Genomic DNA, 23,120 nt, shown 5'->3' with positions numbered 1-23,120 from the left:
GTGGCGCGCGGGGCGCTGGCGGGCCGCTCTGGGGCGGGCGCTGAAGTAGTTGGTGGCTATCGAAAACGCCTCAAAGCTTTTCGGTTGCCCGAGGCTTGTCTGGAAGAATTTGCGGCGTTGGGCGCGGTCTGGCGGCCCGACCGGCCGGTCGTTGTCAGGCCACGGCCAGTTTCTCCACACCGCCCGCGAAAAGCGGCAGTGCACCGGGTGTTCAGGGGAGGTCCGCTTCCAGCACCAGGCACACGAGGTGTTTGCATCCTGGTGGTTGAAACGGTCATGGTAGGCTTTGAAATCGCCGTGGCCGGTCCTCATGGCCAAGTAATGGCCCAGTAGGGGTCTTGGCAAACGCAGTTCCTCGGGCTCCTTTCTCGGTGTGTATTGGAATTTCCATTCCCTATATGCGGGGGACCGTTCACAGAGTTCTTTACGCCACCAGTCCTTCTCTATATTCGAAAGAATGGCTCTGAGGACCGTGCCGGCACCGCTATACGTGGTTTGCTGAGCCCTCGGGTCTGGGTCCGGCGGTCCGGCGGAGCCGGCCTTGGCCAGCTCGTCAGCCCGGTCGTTTCCCGGGATTCCCTGGTGCCCAGGGCACCAACGGACCCGAACCTCGGTACCTTGTTTTCGGAGTAGATCGACAAGGTTATGGAACTCCAGAAAGGCCCATTGGGACGAACGCGGCGCGTCGCCTCTAAGACCCCAAATAACCGAGGTGCTGTCCACACAAATCCAGATCCGGGCGCCTGGCTGGGCCTTGGTTGCCGCCTGTAGCCCTTTTAGGGCGCCAATCGCCTCGGCGTCGAAAACGTGGCTTTCCGGCGTAATAGATGCGGAGCCTGCGGCAAATTCCAGGCCCGCCCTAAAAGCGGCCCATCCGTACCCTATTTGGACGCAGTTGTTTTCGTGTTTTTCCGAACCATCCGTATATACCACGATATCGTCAGGTGATACCATGTCCAGCCATTCGATAAAGCGGCGGGCCGCTTCCTCTTTCGGGACTCCTCCGGTGGGGTCAGTGCGAGAATCCGGGGCATTGCGAGGTGCGCGCAACTCTAGTCTCCGGATCCGCGGGAGAAGTTGTGCAGCCGTTTGCAGGGTCGTGGCCGAATGGCCCGAGTTGCGGGCACGAGGTGTTTCACGCAGGCGGCTGACAAGGGGGTGCCCCTTGTCCGCGAGCCTTAGTCGGGCGCCGTATTTCAGGCGGGTGTAGGCCAGCGCGACGCGGGCCGAGGGTAGTCCTGCGTCCCTGAGAACAGTGGACGAGGGGGTGGTTTTATACGCCGGGAGGATTGCCCGTGCCGCTAAAACCAGCGGTTTGTTTAATGCTTTAAGGAGTCCTCTTTGCTTGTGCGCTGGGTTGTACCATGCCTCGGCTGCGTAGGTGGCCGAGGAACCCACGCATGCCACCGCTGCCTTGCGAAGTGCAGCCGCAGGCGGTCCGTATCTTACTGCCCCAAAGCTCTTGAGGTGGGCAGCGACCGCCATTGCTTTGGCAGCCCTTTCGGCCACGTGGCGGCGCCCGTCTAGCCGTCGGCTGAACCAAAAACCAAGCCAACGCATGCCCGGGTAGCGCTCGGCCCCGGAGGCGCTTTGTCCGCGTCGACCGCCCGGTAGTTGGACCGGGGTAACCGTTCTACCATTAATCCGGATTTCCGGGTTGCGACCGTGCCTTTTCTTAGTAATATGGATCACCTCTGTCTTTTCCGCTGCAAAATGGATCTTCTCTTCCGCCGCAATTTCGTGCATATCCCGGAGTTTATCTTCCAGCCAACGTACGTTTTCCTCCAACGAGGGTGACGATTTCCATGTAAGCACGTCGTCTGCGTATGCCAACCGCCACTTCGTACCGTTTTTGACGAGATACGCCAAATATAACATATATAGGATCGGGGAAAGGGGAGACCCTTGCGGGGTGCCGCACCCAAGCCGCCTAAAGCCCGTGGTCGTACCCTCCAGCCGGACTCGGGCCTGGCGGCCGCTTAAAAAGTTAATCACGAACCTGAGGAGCATTTTACTAAACCCGAGGCTCCGCATTTTCCGTATTAATCGCCCATGGAGGAGGGCGTCGAAGGCGCCTTGGACGTCGCATGCGACAAGGGTGACTTCCTCCCCGCGAGCTAGAGCCTGCTCGATATCGTGGGCGAGGGCACAAACCAGATCCGTCGCCGATCGTTTGGGTAGGGCACCGCCGTGGGTGCAGCTAAGGAGCCCGTTGTCGTGTATGGCCCAAGCTATCCGGCGTGCAACGAGCCTCTCGAGGCCTTTTCCGATGCAGGAGAGGAGGGCTATAGGCCGCCAGGATCGAACGCTGCTCCGGTCTTTCTTCCCCGTTTTCGGTAGCATCGCGACTTCGGCCTTCTTCCAAGGCGCTGGGAAATGTCCGAGTTCCAGGCAACGTTGGTAGAGCCTGCGCACCGGCTCGGCCAACGAAGCCCATCCGGCTTTTAGTAGCCGGACGGTTATTCCGTCGATGCCCGGGGACGTGCTCGTAACCCCAATGCAGGAGCGCTCCGCCTCTTCCGCACTAACCTGGGTGTCCCAAGGGATTTTAGCCTCGTCCGGCGACCAGGCCTCCAAGGGGTCTCCCTGCAGGTCATCCTCCGCCGAAAATCGGCCAAGCACCTCCCGTTGCAGTGCTTCCGCTTTTGCTAAAGGCTCGCTCACTTGCTCGCCGTTAATAACCAGCGGCGGGGACCGGAGGCGTGGTCCGGCTCCCAGCCAGCCCACCATGTTCCACAAATCCTTATCGTCGCGCAGTTGGTCGAACCGGTGCCTCCAGTACTCCCGCTTCGCGGCCCGCACCCCTTTCGTATAGGCTTTTTCCTCGGCAGAGGCGTCTGCCCTATTTACAGCGCTCCGTTTAACCCGCTGGAATTCGGACCAGAGCCGCTGGCAGTTTTCGGTCCACCAGGGAGCCGAGCTGTCCCTTTTTCCCGCCGGCGTACCCACGACCCACGTCACTTGCTCCCATAAAGTTGTAAATTCAGCTACCCACGCGTCCAATGCGTAGCCATCGGCCGCGGATCCCGGGTCCGGCATATCTTGCATACCAAAAGCAAGTAGCTCCGCGAACTTTGGTAACCGGTCGTCCCTAACCGAAACGTTAATCGCCTCCGGGCGGGGGGCGCCGCGCGTCCGCAGCGTGGTATAAAGGGATTCGTGGTCGGAGCCTGTGTAAAGACTGCTGTCAACCACAGTTATTGTGCTGGGGAGGTTGGAAAAGACCATATCCAGTAAACCCCCGTCGCGGTGGGTGGGCACGCCGATATTTCCTGTAAAACTCATCCCCTGGGCTTGCGCCCATGCCGTCAGTTGGTCCCCTCCGCGTGCGTCTGCGCGGCCCGGCTGGTATGCAGCAGCCGCTACGTTAAAATCGCCGCCTAGCACCGTGGGTCCATTTGGCACGGTATTGCATACCATTTCCAGCGCGGCTTCAGTGCCCGGAGCCCTATATACGTTAACAAACAATATTTCGGCATGGCAGAGGTGGCCATTCGGGGCACGGCAAACATGGCAAGCCGCGGCCGGAGAGGAGGGTCCACCTCGTCCCGCGGCCGGCGACTATCACCTGTCCGGATCCAAAGTGCCACGCCGTATTTACAAATGAATTTGTTCTTGCACATCATATGAAGCTTTACGGACATGAGATGTCTGCAGGAAACAAGCTCGATGCACAAAGCGATTCATGAACTGCTCTCAGTGCAAAGGAATCTGTATTTAGCAAAAGAAATAGTCAAATGTATAATTGAAAAGTCTCTTCACTTTTATGCTGGCGATGCTTGGTGTGCACCGGATAACTTTCTTTCCCTTTGTTCGATTCATGTGCTGCTGGCAAGTTGGGCCTTGTGTCAAGACTCAAGGGGCTTTGAAACTGTGCAGACCTTTTTGCATCTGCTCTTACCGCCCTCGTAGGCGCTGAGGCACAGCTCCAGTGCCTACAGATCACGCATGTCGTTTCTTTGGAAGCAATCCTCACTTGGGCTTCTGAAGCTCATGGAAATATCTAGAGCTGTATTCAGACTCGGCAAACAAATAATATTTAAAAGTAATCCGGACGTAAATACAAAAGTGCGTTTTTTTTTTTTTTTTTTTTTTTTTTTTTTTTTAAAAAAAAAAAAGAATTTTTATCGAAAGCAGTATTCATCTTCAACTACTCTACTACACACTGTAGAGAGAGTTCTGTCTGGAGGACAATTGTGCCATATATACTTGGCAAACTAAATGAAGCATATAGTTCGCAACGAAGCCTTGAGCATAAGGTTTGTATGTGGAAATAACGAGTCAGGTCGGACTAGTGGTGGTCAGTTTAACTTTGTAATGTAAGCTAGTATTTAAAGCCCACTTACTCTAAGCCCGCGCCCCTGGTTGTGACCTGACAAATAGTTCCATGAATATACGACATTTGCTTTTATTTTCCTTTATTTCATCCCATTACCATCTCATTGAGTGGCTCCATGTTCCAAGGTTCTGAACTCAAAAGGATCGAGAGGAGCGTCAAGAGGCGGTGGTGGCGCACCTTGGACATGTCTACCGTGAACACGTGCGGAAATATTATATTATATGGCCATGAGAAATTCGAGTCTGAAGGCGCACTTGATTCGATTAATCTGTGTTTGGAGCTTCGTCCGTCTCGTCATCCGCGTATCCCAGTCCACTGCCATCTACCTCGACCTCTTTTCAATTGTGCAAGTCGGAAAGGCTTCCAGTTTCGTCATTGCCGTCGCACCACAAGTGAACGACATACCGTGTCGTCTTTGCCTGTTTGCTATGCCGGGTCAAACCTGGCTCCCTCATTGGTCTTTTTCTTCTTCTTCTTTTCCTCTGCCTGTGCATACACTGGAAAATTGATTTTGGAAATATTCTAAAATATGCGAATCAAAAAGTACGCTTCACTCGACTGGGTACACAAGAGTCATGAGATCACGAGCTCTGCTTTAGTTTCAAGTAAGGATCAGCATTGGCTTTAAACCAGTAGCAGCACTACCATGAACAGTGATCAAATATTAACTTATTGATTCAAGCTATATCTATTTTGGGGGATTCCGCTTCATTGACTTTTTAAACTAGTTCTGATATAATGCCATCAGAGTGACAAAAGTATAGTTTAGTGACTGAGCTCTCTCGACTCCAAAAGCTGTATAAATGCGGCACTCGCTTTACGCTTTGTTCCAGTTCATTGACCTCTACTGTACATCCTCTCTCATATTTTATATCTTTTTTTCTTCTTTCTTTTTTCTTTCTTCACAATTATGCAGCTCGGAAAGACTTTCACTTTTGTCGCCTTGGTCGCCGCACAGACCAATGTCGTCCTCGCCATATACGAGTGCTATGTTTCCCTCAAGATTAACGGCATTGAACATTACAAACCAGAAGGCAGAATGGAATTCCCAGGCGCGACAACAGTATACGACATAGGGGGTTATGGCACGGTTGTTATCGTCCTCGGGGATACTTGCGAGCCTATATACAAAACTGAACTGAAACTGCCTCAGGCATTTGACTTCTCAAGTCGCATTTTCAAAAAGCGCAAACAATCAGAAGGCCAGCCGTCGGGGAGAGAAGAAGTAAAGCACCAACGAATTGAGGCGCAAGAATGGAAACCCGGAAATGTGTAACGGTGAGGGGTTTGGACGAGTGTGCTAGGGATGGCGCAGGTCTTGGGACTTGAGTTACTGAGTACAAGTTTCTCCGGGCTGGTGCCGGGCCCCTCCTGATGTTCTAACTTCTAGGTCTAGATACAAGATAAGCTTGCAAATACATGTTGTGCGGCAAGAGCTGATAAGATAAATTGTCATGAATCCTAGAATGTATAAAAGGCCTTGTAGTGAGTGATAGGTAAAAGCGTCAAGACGTAGGATTCTGTCTGCGTATCGGATTGGACCAATCTCACCACGACAAACAAGACGGGTTTTTTGACAGTCAGCTGTGGGAGAAGACGAGCGGGAGTTCACCTCACTAACCTTTTTCCTGTTCACCTCGCTTCACCTCACGCTCACTTCAGACAGCAACTGCATGGCCTCGATTGTGAACAGACAAGCACCCGTACGAGCAACCCAGACTTTTTTTCAAACATCTTTTCACTTGATTTTTCCCACCAGTAACGTGGCCACCGTCCAGTGGACGTCGTCTCAAAATGGACATGCAATACACCCACAGAGCATCGTATGGCCAATCCCCGACAACATCACCATTCAACACCATGAGCCACAAACCCCAGACCCCGCAGACGGTCTTTGGCGCGGAGCCCAACAATCCCATCGAAAGCCCCCTAGGAAACTCGGAGAGCAACGGGTGGAAATGCACGCATGGCAGATCCTCGACAACATCATCACCAAGCACCATGAACCGCAGACCGCAGACCCCGCAGACGACTTTTGGCGCGGAGCACAGCACTCCCATCAGAGACCCATTCCAGCGCAGCGACAACTCGGACGACGACACCACGGAGCGACGCGAGACAAGGGACGACCACAGCGACGAGGACGTGCGCTCGGCCGAGCTGGCGTCGCTCCACGAGATTGTGTGCTGGCAGCGCGGCGAGATGGAGGCCATGAAGCGCGCCATCGAGGACATGCAGGGCCTGCTGGCCAGGCAGCGCCGCGAGGAGAGGGACCTGTCGTGGCAGCTGCGCGAGCACAGGGCCGTGTCGCACGGGCGGGCCACCCTCGTCCGCGACTGGAGAGAGCACGCGCGTGGCATCCGCGTCGCGTACCGCAGCACCATCCGTCGCCAGGCGGCCGAGATTTCGCTGCTCAAGGCTGAGGTCGCCCAGGGCAGACGCCAGGATCAGGCCCTGCGGCGCGAGTCGGCGCCTCCCCGGGAGTATGGCGGCGGCTATGGCGGGCACGACGATGTTTGAAGAAGGACGTTGGGCTGAGGAGGTTTAGACGGATGGCATGGTTTCTTCGGGCGGTGCTCGTATCGTTCGGATGGCGATTTGTCCAAGGATGGCATCTCATGGAAGGAACGGGCTAAAAAGCTCCGCCAGTTTAGGGTCATTTTGGTTCTTCTTTTCGGCAACAAGTTGGATCTCCTGGGACTCCGGTTGTTTTCTAGTTCTAGACTCTGCAAGCCCGAGTATCTGGATCTCTAGATTGGGCATAGGCAGCAATGGGTGGATACATCACAAAGAGTGCATGCAGATTATGCATGGACGCATTTGGAGATTGGGACTTGTAAACATGTTTTACGCCCTGTACAGCCCTCGGGAAGTGGGCTGGCGTATTGATACCATTTCAGAAAGTCACCACAAAGAATTGATGGCTGCCACATGCAGTCGTCAACACGTTACTATGTACGGGGTAATACCTAGTGCGTGTTGTTTTTTTTTTTTTTTGTTTTTTTTATGGGATGACGCAACTTCTATTTTTTGGCGTGACAGGGGCCATGCGGGCCAACAGGTTGCTAGCTGTACTTTGTAGATCCCAAGAAAACAAGCTTTCGCGTCACTGACACCATGGCGTTGATGGGTGGCACAGCGGCCCACCCCCGCATTGGAGCACCTCCGGCGAAAGCGCATGGAGCAACTCTTGCTCTCCATCTTTTTCTTTTTCTTTTTCTTTTTGTTTGTTCCTGTAAGTGAGTAAATCCAATACAGGTGGTCAAAGATGGGAATGCTAGAATGAAAACTCCCTTTCTGATAATTGTTATGGGGCCGAGGGGCCCGGCGAAAGTTTAATCAAGTGCTCTTCCTTTCATATGCTTCCATTTGGTGCAGACCACCCCACTTGGTCATGAACTCAAGCAGCTCCATGTTGACAACGGGAAGCTAGTATCGGACACCAAACGCGAACCTGTTCATGTTCAACGGCTAGTACACCTTTGTCCCGGGTCTGATCCCATTGGCCATCCTCTCGATTCGTCTGACAGCCCGACCCTAGGTACCTAAGCTGCATGCATGAGCTTGCAGCATTCATTATGCATCAATCAGACGACGTTGTTGTTGAGCTGACCGCTTTTGTTGACTATTCATTGGGGGGCCCTCTTGACAAGCACAGCTCCAAGGAAAGAAAGGCATGTAGCTCTTAATCTCGATTTGTCTGACAAGGTCTAGAACAGCTAGGTTAGTGCAATCGATGACGACGCTTCCCGGGTTGAGCTGCCACTAGAGCTAGCTACCCTCCTCGCAACGTTCCACCATAAAGCTTCAACGACAGGAACCTTGGCATCGGCTTTCGTCTACATTGTTTACATAGACCACTTTTAAAAGCAAACATTCTCCCCACCGCTCACACCTCAAAAGGTTCTTGCAGATTACTCTTCAGCTGCGACCCTTTCGAGACCATTCCCTACACCTCTGCCGTCCTCGCTGCCAACATGGTTCACCTCACCTCAATTCCCTCCCACGAGGAGGCCGATGACAAAATCGTCAGTGGTGTCAAGAAAGTCCATCTCCAGCTTGCCAATGACGAGGACAAGTTTACTACGTCGGTCTACGGCTCTCGCTTCGCCATCGATGACCTACCCAAGCACGAGATGGCGGAAAACGAGATGCCCAAGGAGGTTGCCTACCGCATGATCAAGGACGAGCTCAGCTTGGACGGTAACCCGATGCTCAAGTCAGTGCCTCGAAACCAGCTCTTTGGGTTCCCGAGACGATTGTTGCTTGGAGGCTAATTGTTGAAAGCTGAAAACTGTAGCCTAGCTTCATTTGTGACAACCTACATGGTACGCAGTTGAGCCTGTCCTACCTGCCTACCTTGCCTTATCTACCCACCTACCTACCCCTCTTTCCACCTTTTGGACCCCTGCCAAGACGGCAAAAGCTGACAATGCATTCGCGACTTTTAGGAAGAAGAAGCAGAGAAGCTCATGGCCGACTCTTTCTCCAAGAACTTCATTGACTACGAAGAGTACCCCCAGTCGGCCGACATCCAGAATAGATGTGTCGCCATGATCGGGCGCCTGTTTAATGCTCCCGTCGGAGCGAGCGAGGGGGTTGGCGCGGTCGGGACCAGCTGTGTGGGAAGCTCAGAGGCCATCATGCTTGCCGTCTTGGCCATGAAGAAGCGATGGAAGAACAAGCGCCTGGCCGAGGGCAAGTCCGTCGACAAGCCGAACCTGATCATGAGCAGTGCCGTCCAAGTGTGCTGGGAGAAGGCCACTCGCTACTTTGAGGTCGAGGAGAAGCTCGTTTACTGCTCTCCCGACCGCTACGTCATCGACCCCAAGGAGACGGTCGACCTGGTTGATGAAAACACCATTGGTATTTGCGTCATTCTCGGCACTACTTACACTGGCGAGTACGAGGATGTTCGCGCCGTGAATGACCTTCTAAATGAGCGCGGACTCGAGACTCCGATCCACGTCGATGCCGCCAGCGGTGGCTTCGTCGCCCCCTTTGTTGTTCCAGACTTGGAATGGGACTTTCGCTGCGACCGCGTCGTGTCCATCAACGTCTCGGGCCATAAGTACGGCCTTGTCTATCCCGGTGTGGGCTGGGTGGTATGGCGCTCGGCCGAGTTCCTGCCCCAGGAGCTCGTCTTCAACATCAACTACCTCGGCGCCGACCAGGCGTCCTTCACCCTCAACTTCAGCAAGGGTGCCTCGCAAGTCATTGGGCAGTACTACCAGCTCATCCGTCTGGGCAAGCACGGCTACCGCGCCATCATGTCCAACTTGACCCGCACGGCCGATTACCTCTCCGACAGCCTCGAAGCGCTGGGTTTCGGCATCATGTCCAAGAAGTCGGGAGAGGGTCTGCCGCTCGTGGCTTTCAGGTTAACCCCAGACGAGGACAGAATCTACGACGAGTTTGCGATTGCGCACCAGCTCAGGGTCAGGGGCTGGGTCGTTCCCGCGTATACGATGGCGCCGCACACCGAGAACCTCAAGATGCTGCGCGTTGTGGTCAGGGAGGACTTTACGCGCAACCGGTGCGACGCCTTGATCGCCGACGTGAAGCTGAGCTTGGAGCTGCTCAACCAGATGGACAAGAAGGAGCTCGAGAGGCACCAGGATGTCATCCACAAGCATGGAACGCACAGCGGCAAGGCATCGCACAACCATCCGAGGTTCAGGGTAAGCACATGCATATATCAATTGGGTTCCTCCGACGTCAAGACATGTACTGATTTATTGCTGGATCCCCGGCATCACAGAAAGAAAAACATTCGCTGCAAGGAAAGCACGGCAAGACACATGCGGTGTGCTAATGGGACTTTTGGAGAAAGCTGAACACAGTATGGGTGGGCTCACTTGCCACATGCTAGAAGCCCGGGTCGTAGTCCTTAATACAAGTCGTCAGTGCAACACATGTTGTGCTACCCACCCTTGGACGTCGCGATTGGCCACCGTCAATCAGATCACACGTGCATGACCAAGATGATCAAACATGTAAAAAGAAATTCAATAAAGAAGCTAAAAAGAGGTATGCCCAATTCGGCCTGACTTCCAAAGGTACAGACCAATAAGCACAACTTCTCCAACTACAAAGTCTCCGGAGGGGGAATCTCGTGCTAAACAATTGGACAGATAAATTAAGTAGAATAGGGTAGACGAGAGAAAGTCTGAGAGCTAGGGAGGCCATCGCTAGTTCCCACACCCCCCCAAGTCATGATTGTGTTTTTTCCTCATTTGATATTAACTCTCCCACCCCGTCAACTGCCAAGCCCTGGAAAACTCTTGGTTACCGATACACTTGGTTCCCAAGATTTAAAAAAATAAGCAAGGCCTTATATGATGTTTGCAATGCTGATCCTCGACTGGCTCTTGCTCTTTGCCGATCCCACCGACGGGCTCCCCGTCACGCTGCCCTCGCCCGCGGGCCCCGCGGCAGCAGACGCGGGACTCAGTCCCGCCCGTGGCGGCAGGGCGGCGTGCTCCACCTTGACTGGCGGCAGCACCGTCTGGTGCCCTGGCGGGGGCGGCGGCGGCTGCGGTTGCCAGGCCTGCAGGGGTGGGAGTGTGCCGGCAGCCATGGCCGGGTGCGGTTGGTGCAGCGGCTGGGGGGCGTCTCCCAGAGCCCTGATCATGGCGTCGACGCGCTCCCAGCCGCCCCAGTCCCGGCTCTCGTCCTCGGTCAGGCCGACGCGGTATTCGAGGCTGAAGAGGGTGCTCCTGCCCCCGGGGGCGGACGCGGTCCCGGCCGCCGACCTGGCGGCGAATCCCGACGCGGCCGTCGCCATGGGGGAGGCGTCGGGGTCGCCGCTCGGCTCCCACACCCAGGCCACGTTGGCGTCGGCCTGCAGGTCTGCGCCCACGAGCACCAGGAGCTCCTCGTCGCGGAGGAGCAGCTCGCGGAGCTGGTTGGGGTCGGGGCGCGGGGGAGGTTGGCTGTAGGGCGAGTGGTGGTGGTGGTGGTGCTGGGGCCCCGGCGAGGTGGTGGAGCGCACCAGGTAGTCGGCGTACTCGGACCGCTTGGCCGTGAGCTTGGACAGGAACATGGCCATGTACCTCCCGCAGGGGATGGCGACGTCGCGCCGCGAGCTGATGGCCGTCAGGGCTCGCGTGCAGATGACGGCCTCGTCGAGGTAGCCGGTGAAGCTGAGGAACAGGGCGCAGCGGAAGAGGTGGACCGTCAGGATCGCGCTCGCCGTGTCGTGCAGCGTCGGGGGCGTGCGTGCCACCGAGGCCGCCGTGTCGATGCCCGTCAGCGTGCACATCTCGATGGCGGTGCGGCGGGCCTCCGGGGGGCACAGCGGAGAGAGGTTGTGGCGGTGGAGGAGCATCCTGGCGCTGTAGAGGTATGCCAGGGGGTTCAGGTAGTGGGGGGAAAGGGCCACGTTTTGGTTCGCCAGGTCGCAGGGTGCGGGGAAGGCTCTCAGGCACGAGGCAAAGTGCTGGTCAAAAGTCGACAGCTGCGCCGACGTCAGGGTCGTGGCGCCGAGTGCTTTCCCCAGCGCCGAGTAGGCGCGCACGACGTTGATGACTGGGATGAAGGTGTGCGTAAGTGGATCTTGGCCCTGGGGCACTCGGATTTCGTTTGTGTGGATATGGTGGTCGTCGACGGCGGCGGGCAGGGGGACGTCGCAGTCGCTGTCATCGATCATGGTCCGCCGGCCAATCTCTACAGACATGCTCTGTTCCAAGACATAGACGGTCCACCAGACCCTTCGACGCATTTCGCCCTCCAGCATGGTCCAGGATCCCAAATCGGCGTGCAGGCCCATGTCCTGTGCCATCCTGACCGCGGACCCGACCCAGGTCCATGCGACAGATTTTAGGTTCATCTCGTAGAGCATCATCGCCATGAGCGCGAGAGTCCGCACGTGGTCGAGTTCATATTCGTTTGTCCATGGATCTATCACTTTCCGTGCTGCGTCGGCCAGCTCGCAAGCCAGATTTGATCGATGGGCATCGGGTGAGAAGAGACTGCCGACGGTCAAGACTGTGAAAAAGCACGACAGAAAAGATGGCTTTGCTGCCTGCAGGCCGCCGGGCCGGTAGAGCTCATCGACCGACTGCTGAAAGGTCGGCCAGTGGATCATGGGAAATGTCGTGTGTATAGAAGCGTAGTAGGCGTTCAAGATTTGATCTGCCGCCTTGCGTTGGGGTAGTTCGGGTCGTGGAGGGTCGAAAAATGTCGCCCTCGGAGATTGCGACGAGCGGTAGTGCGCTGGCGTCTTGAAGATTCCTTTGGAGGAAGCAAGAATGGTTGGTCTCGTCCTGCCGAGCTCGGGCATTGGCGGTGGCCTCTTTTTCGGCTTTGGTATCGTTCCGATCTCGGGGATTTGGGCCTGCAACGACGGCGCCTCGCCGCCCTCGGCATCCAAATCCATACCGCCGGGAGCTCCATCCCGGTCTTGCAGCATGCGACGCAGGGTGCTGTTTTCGCGCCTGATCTTTTCCAGCTGCTTCTCGAGGTCCTGCACCTGCTTGATGGAAGACATGCGTCTGTTGGTCTCCTTGGTGAACTGGCACTTTACGTTTCGGCTCGAGCACTCTGAGCAGCTCGTCGTCTCGGTGGCATCGCACTTGACCTTGCGCTCCCGGCAAGCGTCGCAACTCGGATCCTTTCGTCTTTGGCGGTATGCTCTCTTCTGAGCCTGTGAGCTGGCACCCAGTGGCAGCTGGGCGTTGGACGGACCTGGAGTGCTGGCCACCGACTCGTTGGACGGCAGTGAGTCTCGTCCCATCATGGAGGAGGATGTTGTGGCCGGAGTATACGGTTGGAACGACGTCGTCTGATGCAGTGGCGGTAACGATGGGATGCCTATGGGCTGTGGAGGGGCGGCCACACTGGGCCGCGTACTTGTGTTCATCAGACCGCCCACGTAATGGAGAGAGGGTTTGGGGGACGTTGCGGACGACACCGACGATGAATCGTAGGACTTTGTGGAGGGGTTAGGGGATCGAGCGTATGGGTTGTGTGACGCAGCGTCCATTGTGAGGCTGCGCTATGTTATGTATGCCAGATGCCTCGAGAGCGTCCCACAGGTACGGGAGCGGCTCCAGCGTACCCGGGAACTCGATTTGCTCGAAGCCACTCGTCTTGTGTTTCGATGGCATGCGACTCCGTGTCTTTCTCGGTTAAATCGGTTGACCGGCGGGCCAGACTAAGTGGGTGGTTGATGTTGCAAGAGATTAGGGTGTGAGATTTTCCGTCGTATCAGCGCATCAGAACCCATCCATAGACAATTTGACAAGCCTGCTTGGTTTGCTGTTGTCATATATGTCCAAAACTCGATAACGGGTGGTAACGGCAGCCCGATGTGTGAGCAGAGCCAGGTGTACCTCGGCCCCTCACCACAATGCTGGCCACGAGGCGGTTCGGCTAGTTGTTGAGATTCCGGTGTACGGTGCGTTGCACAAAGTAAAGGTAATCTCCCCCCGGTCAGGATTCCTGCCTCCCGCCTTCTCTATCCGACCAACCGCAGGAGCTCGTCGAGGTGACGTCTCTGGACGAGTGTTGCAGCAGCAGTTTCCCGGTCCTGGTGTGTTGGTGTCCCGTGTTATGCGGCGGCTCCCCTGTGCGACTTTCGATGCCGCTTTGAGTGACGCCTCTTTGGTTTTGGTTCGCCCAAGTTCTTTGGCGACTCCGGAGCTCGATCCTGCTGACTCCGATCGACTGTGGTATGACGGTTTATTTGCAGAGCTCGTCAGACCAGTGGGATGCCCCGCAAGATGGGCTCAAGATAGTGCACTGCTTTGTGTTTGGGCTCGGCACCATGCGATCGCAGAAGGACGAGCAAACAGCAAGTACGCCGGCGGTGGGGTCGACGAATTCTGGTCTAGACGTTCCTTGGGAGTCAGTTTGGTGGAATCCAAGGCCAAATATGGTCAAAAGGTCATGGCAGAACCAAGACCCAACCAAGGCGCATTTGCCGAGGCGGCGGTTTGGGTCGGCAGGCTCCAGATTTGTTGACAGCCGGAAAGTAAACACACAACACATGCGCGCGCGCGCGCACACACACACACAGACAGAATACTCACTCACCGTTGACAACACCGGCAGGTCTTTAAAAAGTTATAGTTTTGAGACCGCAAACCTTCGGAGAAGTGTTAGAAACAAAAAGTACAGAAATGGCGTATGCACAAGGTGGGTGCGGGGATGGGGCAAGATTTGAACGAAACGCACATACACACGGCAGAGCAGGTACCAGCGAAAGCAGAGCTAAAAGAATCCGGCAAAGTGTAGACGAGAATACCGAACCAGGAGCCACTACAGATCCTGGGTCGAATGCGGAGTGTTCGGGAGAGACGCTAACGCAGATGGCGGCAGCCAGGTACAGGTGGGAAAGTCCCAAAGTGGTTTGCAACCCGGTCCTGGCCAGCACGACGGGGGGGGGCGTGCGAAGTCCTGTCAATGGCCGAGGTGGAGTGGGGGGGTGGGAGTCGAGGTGAGTGGAGGTTGAATGAAAGAGAGGGAAAAAGTCGACGAGGGATGAGGGAGGTATGGCGTGCAATGCGAGTTAACTAACGTATAGCAAACAAGGGTAAGGTGTGTATGGGCGTATTCGTGGGCGCAAACGGCTAGGTCAGCCTCAAAACTGACAGGCGAGCTAGCAAATAAACAATCTTTTTACCTGTAGAACTCATTCATCTAGGCATGGGCGAATATAAAAATCGCAGTTGAAAAGGAGGGGGCGTACGGATGGGCAGTAGCAGGTATGCTGGCACGACGGTGTGGGCAAGGTAAGAAAATCATCAGAAAGTAATGCAGTACAAAAGCGTGCGTGCGTCAACTGTCGTCTGTAGGTTGCAGAATCGAGACGTGATGAACAGGCTCGGGCACAGCCGGCTGACTGGGGTCGTCTCAACACAAACAAAGGATGGAATGACGGTAAACCAGGATTGCAGGACAAGTAACAAACAGTACTGTTAAAAGATGGTTGCCCGGCCTGAGCCGTTGAGAAGGAGGGGGATGAGAGACGAGAAAAAAAAAGGGGGGGCGTGCTGGTATACGTACAGTACTTGATTAGAAGGTAGTCAAGGTACCAACATTGGACTCGATTCCGGCAGGCAGTGAGAAACAAGACTGGAACCAGCTTTGGTAGGCACAGTAAGGTATCTGCAGCAAGCAAGCACTAGACCAGAACCCAGACCAGAACCCAGACCAGACACACATTACAGTAGACACCGCGGCGGGATTCCAATAGCCGGGGGGGCACCCCCAAGAAGTAATGCTGAGTCGGGAATATTAAATCTGGGAGTGTGCACCCCATCGTACCAAAAACGCAAGCCCTGGTAATCCTGATCCATGATGGCAGGGCTGGTGGACAAGGGTTTTGAACTGGGATTGGGTGTGTGGGTGATATCTAGGGTGGGCTTCTCAACGAACGCACCCGGGAGACCGTCCCCACCGTGACTGGCGTTTCGAGCCAAACGATTAACTGGTTCTAATGGGTGTGCCTGAATACTGGCCACGGGACGCTAGCGGCCGACATGGGGTAAGGGTGGCTTGTGACGGCGAGTCGGCCGGCAATGGTACGACAAAGATTTGGCCGTGGACAAAAAAAGCGTTGACCCTCTCCAATTTATTACTATGCCTAGCATGCATTGCGATGCGGCGCGAACCTACCCTAATGTCCCTGACAGGTTGGGCCAAGCCCAGGTAGGTACCTAAATTCCCGATTCAGGTGACGGACGCTTCAATCAATCAAAACAACTGGAAGGAAGCTGCCGTACCGCTAGGTGGACGGGCAGCCGGTGAGACTAGACAGGTGAGTGGATGGTGCGAAAAAAAAAAGAAGAAGAAAATCAATCGTGTTGTGACAAGCCACCCAGCCCTAAGAGGTTCGGGAGCCTGGGCTGACACGAGCTGGCACAGCAATAGCCTCAAGCGTTCGGAATAACGATGCGAGGCTGAAGATTGCCTTGATCGACAACGCGTCCTCACCCATCAAGGGTTAGAGGGAAAATGAATCCTAACCCACAGACTGGCAGACAAAGACCAAAAAAAGGGGGCGTGTGTTTGACGTTGAGGGCACGTGAGCGCATGACATTCAGGCTACTAAAAATGAACCTCGAACGGGATCGTCACCAGTACTGTTATGCAGTACCATTAGCTGAAAGCATGTCGACAAAAAGGGAGCAAAACTTTTAGAAAATTGAGAGAGGAAAAGATCTCACACCAATCTTATTCCACATCCGGAAGCTTGCGCCGATTTAGATGACAGGGTGGCATGCGTCGGTGGGATGCCGTGGACAAAAACAAAAGTTGGTCGGCTCTGAGTCGTGAACAGACTTTGTTAATCAAGTCAGGGTTTGGTTTGGCGAGTTCGGCATCTTCCTGGGCCTGGGGTGGGTTCGGTTCAGCCCAATACGTGCAACGATAAACACACCTTGTGCAGAAGCAAATCCGACGCTACATTTGTTTAGCTGCCGATCCTATTACTGCCCATCTTAATAGCCAATCCCAAGAGATGAAATATAGTCCAGGCCGGGAACCTCAGTCCACTGTTGGTCTTAGATGAGCTTGGTTGGAATTGATCGCCCTTCAATTTCCTGCCAAGTCTGGGGCTCTGGATTTGGCCTGTCGATTTCTTACCCAACCAAGTCACCGTAGAGTGTGGTTTTTTTTTTCTTCCCCTGGCAACTTGGTGGTGGCGGTCATGGGGCACGTAGAAGGGGCCAGGCGAAAAATGCACTCACTACCTAATAGCCTTGACCGTTGTTGCTAGCTTGCACCTGCCTGTCGTTATTCAGGTGGTGGCGTAGAAATCAACTCCCTTCCTATTTTAGACAACCCACCAAACCTTGCCAAGGAAGGGGCGTTGTTTATCCTGCAAAATCTCAACCAAATGGCTTTCAAATTAAGCGATGGACCAGAATCTGTACGGACTTCACATATAGGAACCTTGGGTACTTCACCAATTCGCCTATCTAGGTGCGTACCTGGATACCTATTTACAGCTTGAAAACAGGTTATGACAGTCCTTGAACTTCATATTAGGGTAGCCAGCGTTTGCTATAACTCCCGAAAATTTATCGACAAAACTGCAGCAAGTATTATGTAGGAGTTCTTGGCGTACTTTTAAAGTTGGTTCGTTTTGACAAAGTTGTATAAATTTGGGTTTGGTGTTTCGTTTATTTTCAAATCCGCCGCTTGGAAACCTACCTACCCACCAGGCAAAGAAGAGGAGACGAAAAGGGGGCCAAAAAGTAAATGAAATAAAAGAGGGAAAGTTACATGGACACCAATTTTAAGACGAGTCGGTGCGTACGTCGCGACAAATATGCCTTGCAGGTCAGTTTATCCCTACCGGTACGGTACTATGGTAATGTACTGTACAACTTACCCCAGGCATAATTTCCCCATAATAATCACTGAGCGGACAAAATGACGATGGGATGGCATCGGAAATTTGTCGCTTACCACTTTCTGCATCGGACCGGGCGCTGTGTCTGGGGAGGAAGGGGCCCATAGGAGCCCACGCCCAATCCCTTTTGGCCGACGGGCAAACCAGGCGATTTGTGTCCCCGATTGGGCCTTGTACCGGCATGGGGGCAGCAGATGAACCAAGACCCGTGACACCGCGGACCCTGCACATCTTTCCTTCGGAGCATCATAACTTCTTCAACGCTTTCCGGCGCACTTTTGCCATTGTGCATTACGGCGGCGGCCCAAAGTCCAACGCCAAAAACCTCGGGTCAGGCCGCCACCCGATACCAGACACTACAGTACACAAAAAAAAAACCAGTTGCAAGGCACCACTGCTAATCTCCAGGGCTATTCTTGGGTTTATATGTAACGCCGTTATTATGCTGGGTCTTGAAAAAATTCACCTGCAAAGGAGAGCAACTGTTGAATCAGTCAGGCTCCTGGGTCCACGTCATTAAGCTGCGATGCTCGACACTAAACCAGCGCATTGCAGCATAAATAACAGCTTTTACATGCCAATATGTTGTGTTCCATTGTCAGCTTTCGTTCGGATTCTCTGAAATCGAACTCAGTCTCACCAAGACGTTGATTTGCCCCCCTGTTGACGAATGTGGCTTGCCCTTCCCCAGGCTCGGGCCAGCATGGGCCTCGTTTGGCGGTCCACCATCTAGAACCGTCTAATTTCTTTAGCGGTCCGAGTTGGCCTACAACGTACAGGGGCTGTTTGAGGAAGTGGGAAGCAGGGGTTCCAACTTTGCAACCACCCAAGTCGTCCACGAGTTTGACCTCCAGCTGTCAGGAGCTTGAAGGTAATTTGATGATAGTACCAAGATCTGGGCAATCCTGAAGCCGACCTCCCATGTGGTAGTAGAACAAGTGGAGCATCGTAGATTCGACTGCACACATATAATGCAATTCACCCCTCATTAGGCTCGCGACAGGCTTTCGCCGTTGGGCAAGGAATCGTGTTGCGCTCGGTGGCATCACACTCTGCCGCTCCTGCACAAAAACGAATATCACCTAGGTACGAATGCATGCCTTCTGTCATTGGCGGGATAACTTCCAGGAAATTTGACTTGTGACGCTAGACTAGCAGGTTTGAACGAAACCCTCGACAATACAAAACGAAGATGAATCCAGAGCGAATGAGACCCATGGGCTTGGCGAGGCTTCTGCGCCTTGTTGGCCAGCCGCGTTCAATGCTCAAGCTTAGTACTGTGATCCAAGCTGCGGGTCCTCTGCCGGCTTCTGCCACGCGACTTTGACGTGTGACATGTCATTTATGCTAGGCTGGAAAAGCGGGACACTGAGTGCCGTCAAACTCTACTAAACTCGGCAGCTTAACAGCCTGGGCTTACATCTGGCACGGAGGGACGTGCTGAAGCTGAAGCCGATGCCATCGACGATCTGATTTTCGTTCTCTGATCCCTTGCTTCGTGATGCCTGGTCTTTTCATGGGCTGCTCGGGAGTCGAAATGACCGTCACCGCCGGCCACCAACACAAGAAAACGGCATCGATATCACCGTGCAGTTATCCAAGCCATGGGTTTACGATACCCTCAGACCTCAGGCTTGATGTTAAACTTTCTCTCAGCCCAGGAAACAAGCCAGGCGAACATGCCCCACATATCCACCCGCCAATAACCGAAACCCAATTGACTTGCTGTGTACCACGTACAGTAAGGCACCTAGAGGCTAGGTAGGTAGGTACCTAAACCTCCACCCCGCGCCCTGCACACAGCCCGCCTGGGCCAAGGTGGGTCGCTTTTTGAACCGCTAAAATGCGCCAAAGACGGGAAAGATAGCGCACGAAATGCCACTAAGCTCTCAAGGCTCTGTTACATCGCCCACATCGCCCAGTTTCTCGAAATCTACGGGAAATCAATTCTGTTTCACAAAAAAGACGCCATCTATCAAGGCCCGAAGGAGCAAGCTGAACCGCCGTCGCAGCGACCAGCCGAGGACCGAACAACTAAACACCGGCGATCTTACCGTAGAATTACACAAATCTGGACTAGGGACTATGATGCCGACTTTCCTTTTCCCCTTTTCTCTCCAGAAACCCCCTTTTTTACGACGGATTTCGGATTGGTGGCCGAGCCCGGAGTCTGACCCGGACGCCAAGGCAGAACGGTCAAAAGGGCGGTACTTTTTTCTCACCTGTCAAGCTCATCTTGCTCCATTTGACCCCCATTTGCATTAATTCACAACGACCGCCCACATAACCTACAGTAGTTCCGAGCAGCCTTTGCCGAAATCGAGATGGAGATGAAAGGCACCAAGGACCATGCGTTGCGCTATTTCACCTCACGTGCGCATTGATGAACGGGACGGCATCACATCACCAGTGGCGACATAATTACCCCAAATGGACGCGACAAGTGAAGCTCCGGCGACGCGCATCCCCCTCGTCTATGCCGTCTCTTCGGAAGCCAGTGTCGGCTGTCCTTCCGTTGGTGCGCATGTTTCCAGACCAACGGTTCAAAGGCACACGCATGACCCCAATACGTTGAAGGTCAAAGTTGACACATCTATTCGTGCATATACTCCATCCACTTTTTTAGCGAGTATGATTACTCTCCAACGGCATTTCCTATTTTGAAAAATACACACAACATGCTCCAACGCCCGCTTTCGGGTGGGTGATGTGAAACAAGCATTCTTGCCCAAAAGAGTCCGTTTTTGTGCCGATCCCATCTCAGCTTTCTTTGATTTGGGTAAGAGAGGGGCCGCATGGATTGCTCCGTGCCGTCTCCGGGACTCTCGGGGGATTTCGCACAGGGTCCAAGGGTCACTACTACATTACAGTCTCGCGTTTTTTACTGCCAAGTTTTATTTTTCTATTTTATTTTCAGCTGCTGTCATGTCTCGTGCCGATCTCTCGCTTCTTTTTTCTTGATCATCAAGTTGCGCCTGCATAATATGCGCATACAATATTCAGCACGCCCCGGCATAAAAAAAAACAAAAGGGGACCAAAATGAGAGGGGGGGCCAAAAAGGAGAGTCAACGCTGCTCTGTTCATCCCAAGAGCAAAAAGATTGAGTCGTGACCGACGGTCGTATATCCATCCACGTATCTGTCGCGCGCCGGGCCCGGCCAAGACATCCAAGTCAAAGCTCTCCACGGAATTCGGTCTTTTTTATTACCTCGTCAGAATCCGACCACACGGAAACCTGCCACCCCCTTGTCACAGGGTTCCACATTAGGCCAACAGTCGCCGTCATAACTGTGTTCGTCTTCTCTTTTTTCTACCTCCTCTTTAGCCCCCAATTTCCCTTTTGTGTCTCTATCGCTCCATCGCCAAAGTTTTGGCACGGATCGTCGCACATCTTTTTGTCGATTCAATGCGCTGGAGACTTCTTTAATGATTAGCAGTACCATGACAGAAGCATAAAGCCACATCCCGACGGGAAGGGGGCTTTGTGGGCCCCTCTTCTCGGTTCTTTCCAGCCTGTTTGGCCCCCTTCCGGAGGGTTGCCGAATCCGTGGCCACGGAATCGTTGTGCAAGGTCTCTTTTTTTTCTTTTTTTTTCTTTTTTCTCTTGTTCCCGTTATTGCTGTGCCCGACTTGTTGTTGTGTTGATCTTTTTTCTGATTGATACCCAAACCCCGTGTTCAAAAAGACCGTTTTTGCCTCGCCGCCTCCCTTCGCCCCCTTTCCCCTTGTTTTGTCGCTCTCCATTTTCCAAGGCAGAGAGGAGAATTTGATGAAAAGCGGGACGATTTACAGTCCAACGCACAGAGAACAACCTGGACCAGCCCTTTTTTGTTTCCAACTACGACGTAGCGGGTTGCGGGTTGCGGGTAACTTCCGATAAAAGCTTTTTTTTTCTTGTCTCTTTTATTCATTTTCCTGCATGTTGAACCCTCCAGGCCCAGCAATACCACGCCATCTTTACCACGTAAAATTTCGCGATTCTCCTGAGGGGCCAGTCGCGACAGAATCGGTGGGAACAAGCAAGCTGCCAAGGAGCCAAGGCCGGCTGAACCTCCCCCGAGGCTGCCCGGTATAATGTTGCCCGGGGGAGAGGAGGAGGGGGAGAGGTTCGGTGTGACTAAGGTCTTGCACGATTTTCTTCTTGCTTTTTTTTTGTTGTTTTGGAGATTCATATACCCGGCGAAGAAGGTCTTGCATCGACATGTTCCCGCGGTTGCCGCCCGCCGCAACAAAGAGAAAAAAAAAAAAAAAAAAAAAAGATAAATCTTTCGCGGGTGCTACTCCGTATGTCATGCTAGACCTAAACCAAGTTTACTCACACCCCCAAATTTTGGTGACAGGGTTGGGAAAGGGGAAAGAAAGAGCAATTTTATGAGTAAGGTTGGCGTGGGTGGGGGTTCACTAGACCAATTCCAGTACCGATCTATCTGTAACAAGCACCAGGGCCTCCGTCATCCTCAAGTAACCCTGAGTAGCAGATATGCGTAGGAGCATCATCATCAAAACAGACACCCCTAGATCCCGGCTACGCTTGTTCATGCGGCTTCTGTTTTTTTTTTTTTTTTTTTTTTTTTTTTGGTCTTTCTCTCTTTATCTCTCTCATCTCTGTCGGTCCAGGGTTGAACCATACTGAATGCCAAGTACGGGGTTGCCAGCTGCCCGAGAGCCCAGACCACCGGGACGGGAGGGGGGTGTATGTGTGCTACTTACTGAATATGTGTTTTTGCCTGAGTGCATAACTTGTTTCGGGATACCTCTTTTCTAATTTTGTGAATAAGGTTGGCGGGAGGACCATAGATTCATAAGTCGATTATTATTGAAGCGCGTGCGGTAAACCATGGGATCCAACCTTGGTTCTCTTTTTTTTATGCATTTGGTAGTCGTTTCTTTTTTTTTTTTCTTGGTCTTCATCTCATCTTCTGCTCATCACAAAACGAAAACAGCTGACGTGTAACTTCAAACCGATGGGGGAACTCGAGACGGGCCGGAGGCAATGATAGACATAATTGCGCATCAGAAGTTGACCCATCATATATGCATATTATTATAGCTACTTTCACTTTAGGTCTCTGCAGAGTCCCAGAAGATCAACAGTATGTATCACTTTGCTAGAACTTGGTTCTAACCAATGTCACGCCCGGCTCATTCGGAAACATGTGTCTTTTTTTTTCTGTTTAAACTTTGGGTTGCACTTATTATGTACAGTACAAGGCAACCATCCATCCCTTCCCCAAAGTCTCCCTTCAACCTTGCCGGCTTTCGGCCAAGGCATTATTGCCCGGCCGTCCCTCCCCCTCGTCCGTTTCGAGACACGACGTGTCACAGACTTTCCCGCCCTCTGCAGAGCGCACCCTAATCCTGAGTCGGGATGGGAGGGATGGTAAACCCCGCGTTTGGAAAGTACCTACGAAAGTATA

At 53.6% G+C, this 23,120-nt stretch overlaps 8 protein-coding genes across 8 annotated transcripts; 6 read left to right on the top strand and 2 right to left on the bottom strand.

Moving 5' to 3' along the window:
• Positions 1-5,249: 5,249 nt before the first annotated feature.
• Positions 5,250-5,615, top strand: MGG_16113 (uncharacterized protein; the record flags this gene model as incomplete). Its single annotated transcript, XM_003709107.1, has 1 exon — positions 5,250-5,615. One exon carries the CDS (start codon positions 5,250-5,252, stop codon positions 5,613-5,615), a length of 366 nt encoding a protein of 121 aa, XP_003709155.1.
• Positions 5,616-6,133: 518 nt separating this feature from the next.
• MGG_02379 (uncharacterized protein) lies at positions 6,134-6,859 on the top strand (the record flags this gene model as incomplete). Its single annotated transcript, XM_003709106.1, has 1 exon — positions 6,134-6,859. The coding sequence occupies one exon, from the start codon at positions 6,134-6,136 to the stop codon at positions 6,857-6,859; it is 726 nt and encodes a 241-aa protein (XP_003709154.1).
• A 902-nt stretch (positions 6,860-7,761) lies between these two features.
• On the top strand, positions 7,762-10,837 carry MGG_02378 (glutamate decarboxylase). Its single transcript, XM_003709105.1, has 5 exons — positions 7,762-7,809; positions 7,881-8,558; positions 8,640-8,667; positions 8,791-10,020; positions 10,101-10,837. Exons 2-5 carry the CDS (start codon positions 8,317-8,319, stop codon positions 10,152-10,154), a joined length of 1,554 nt encoding a protein of 517 aa, XP_003709153.1. The 5' UTR covers positions 7,762-7,809; positions 7,881-8,316; the 3' UTR covers positions 10,155-10,837.
• On the bottom strand, positions 10,339-13,607 carry MGG_02377 (uncharacterized protein). Its single transcript, XM_003709104.1, has one exon. It carries the CDS (start codon positions 13,323-13,325, stop codon positions 10,674-10,676), a length of 2,652 nt encoding a protein of 883 aa, XP_003709152.1. The 5' UTR covers positions 13,326-13,607; the 3' UTR covers positions 10,339-10,673.
• A 1,139-nt stretch (positions 13,608-14,746) lies between these two features.
• MGG_16112 (uncharacterized protein) lies at positions 14,747-15,185 on the top strand (the record flags this gene model as incomplete). Its single annotated transcript, XM_003709103.1, has 4 exons — positions 14,747-14,780; positions 14,868-14,881; positions 14,988-15,075; positions 15,166-15,185. 4 exons carry the CDS (start codon positions 14,747-14,749, stop codon positions 15,183-15,185), a joined length of 156 nt encoding a protein of 51 aa, XP_003709151.1.
• A 597-nt stretch (positions 15,186-15,782) lies between these two features.
• MGG_16111 (uncharacterized protein) lies at positions 15,783-16,293 on the top strand (the record flags this gene model as incomplete). The annotated part of the gene is made up of 2 exons (XM_003709102.1): positions 15,783-15,867; positions 16,217-16,293. The coding sequence occupies 2 exons, from the start codon at positions 15,783-15,785 to the stop codon at positions 16,291-16,293; spliced, it is 162 nt and encodes a 53-aa protein (XP_003709150.1).
• A 1,348-nt stretch (positions 16,294-17,641) lies between these two features.
• MGG_16110 (uncharacterized protein) lies at positions 17,642-17,933 on the bottom strand (the record flags this gene model as incomplete). Its single annotated transcript, XM_003709101.1, has 2 exons — positions 17,642-17,655; positions 17,759-17,933. The coding sequence occupies 2 exons, from the start codon at positions 17,931-17,933 to the stop codon at positions 17,642-17,644; spliced, it is 189 nt and encodes a 62-aa protein (XP_003709149.1).
• A 4,403-nt stretch (positions 17,934-22,336) lies between these two features.
• On the top strand, positions 22,337-23,087 carry MGG_16109 (uncharacterized protein; the record flags this gene model as incomplete). The annotated part of the gene is made up of 3 exons (XM_003709100.1): positions 22,337-22,396; positions 22,769-22,796; positions 22,909-23,087. The coding sequence occupies 3 exons, from the start codon at positions 22,337-22,339 to the stop codon at positions 23,085-23,087; spliced, it is 267 nt and encodes an 88-aa protein (XP_003709148.1).
• Positions 23,088-23,120: the final 33 nt, after the last annotated feature.

The sequence above is a fragment of the Pyricularia oryzae genome, chromosome 1 (assembly GCF_000002495.2).
Source record: "Pyricularia oryzae 70-15 chromosome 1, whole genome shotgun sequence".
Classification (NCBI taxonomy): Eukaryota; Fungi; Ascomycota; class Sordariomycetes; order Magnaporthales; family Pyriculariaceae; genus Pyricularia; species Pyricularia oryzae.
Note: the sequence above shows the minus strand (reverse complement) of the source record. Positions and strands in the feature narration are given on the sequence as shown.

What these genes read in the sequence shown, in the direction of transcription:
- MGG_02377 (XM_003709104.1), bottom strand. Translation starts at nt 13,325, where the DNA reads ATGGACGCTGCGTCACACAACCCATACGCTCGATCCCCTAACCCCTCC.
- MGG_02378 (XM_003709105.1), top strand. Translation starts at nt 8,317, where the DNA reads ATGGTTCACCTCACCTCAATTCCCTCCCACGAGGAGGCCGATGACAAA. An exon ending in CATTTGTGACAACCTACATG is followed by an intron (nt 8,668 to 8,790) that starts GTACGCAGTTGA and finishes CGCGACTTTTAG; the next exon opens with GAAGAAGAAGCAGAGAAGCT. An exon ending in ACAACCATCCGAGGTTCAGG is followed by an intron (nt 10,021 to 10,100) that starts GTAAGCACATGC and finishes CCGGCATCACAG; the next exon opens with AAAGAAAAACATTCGCTGCA.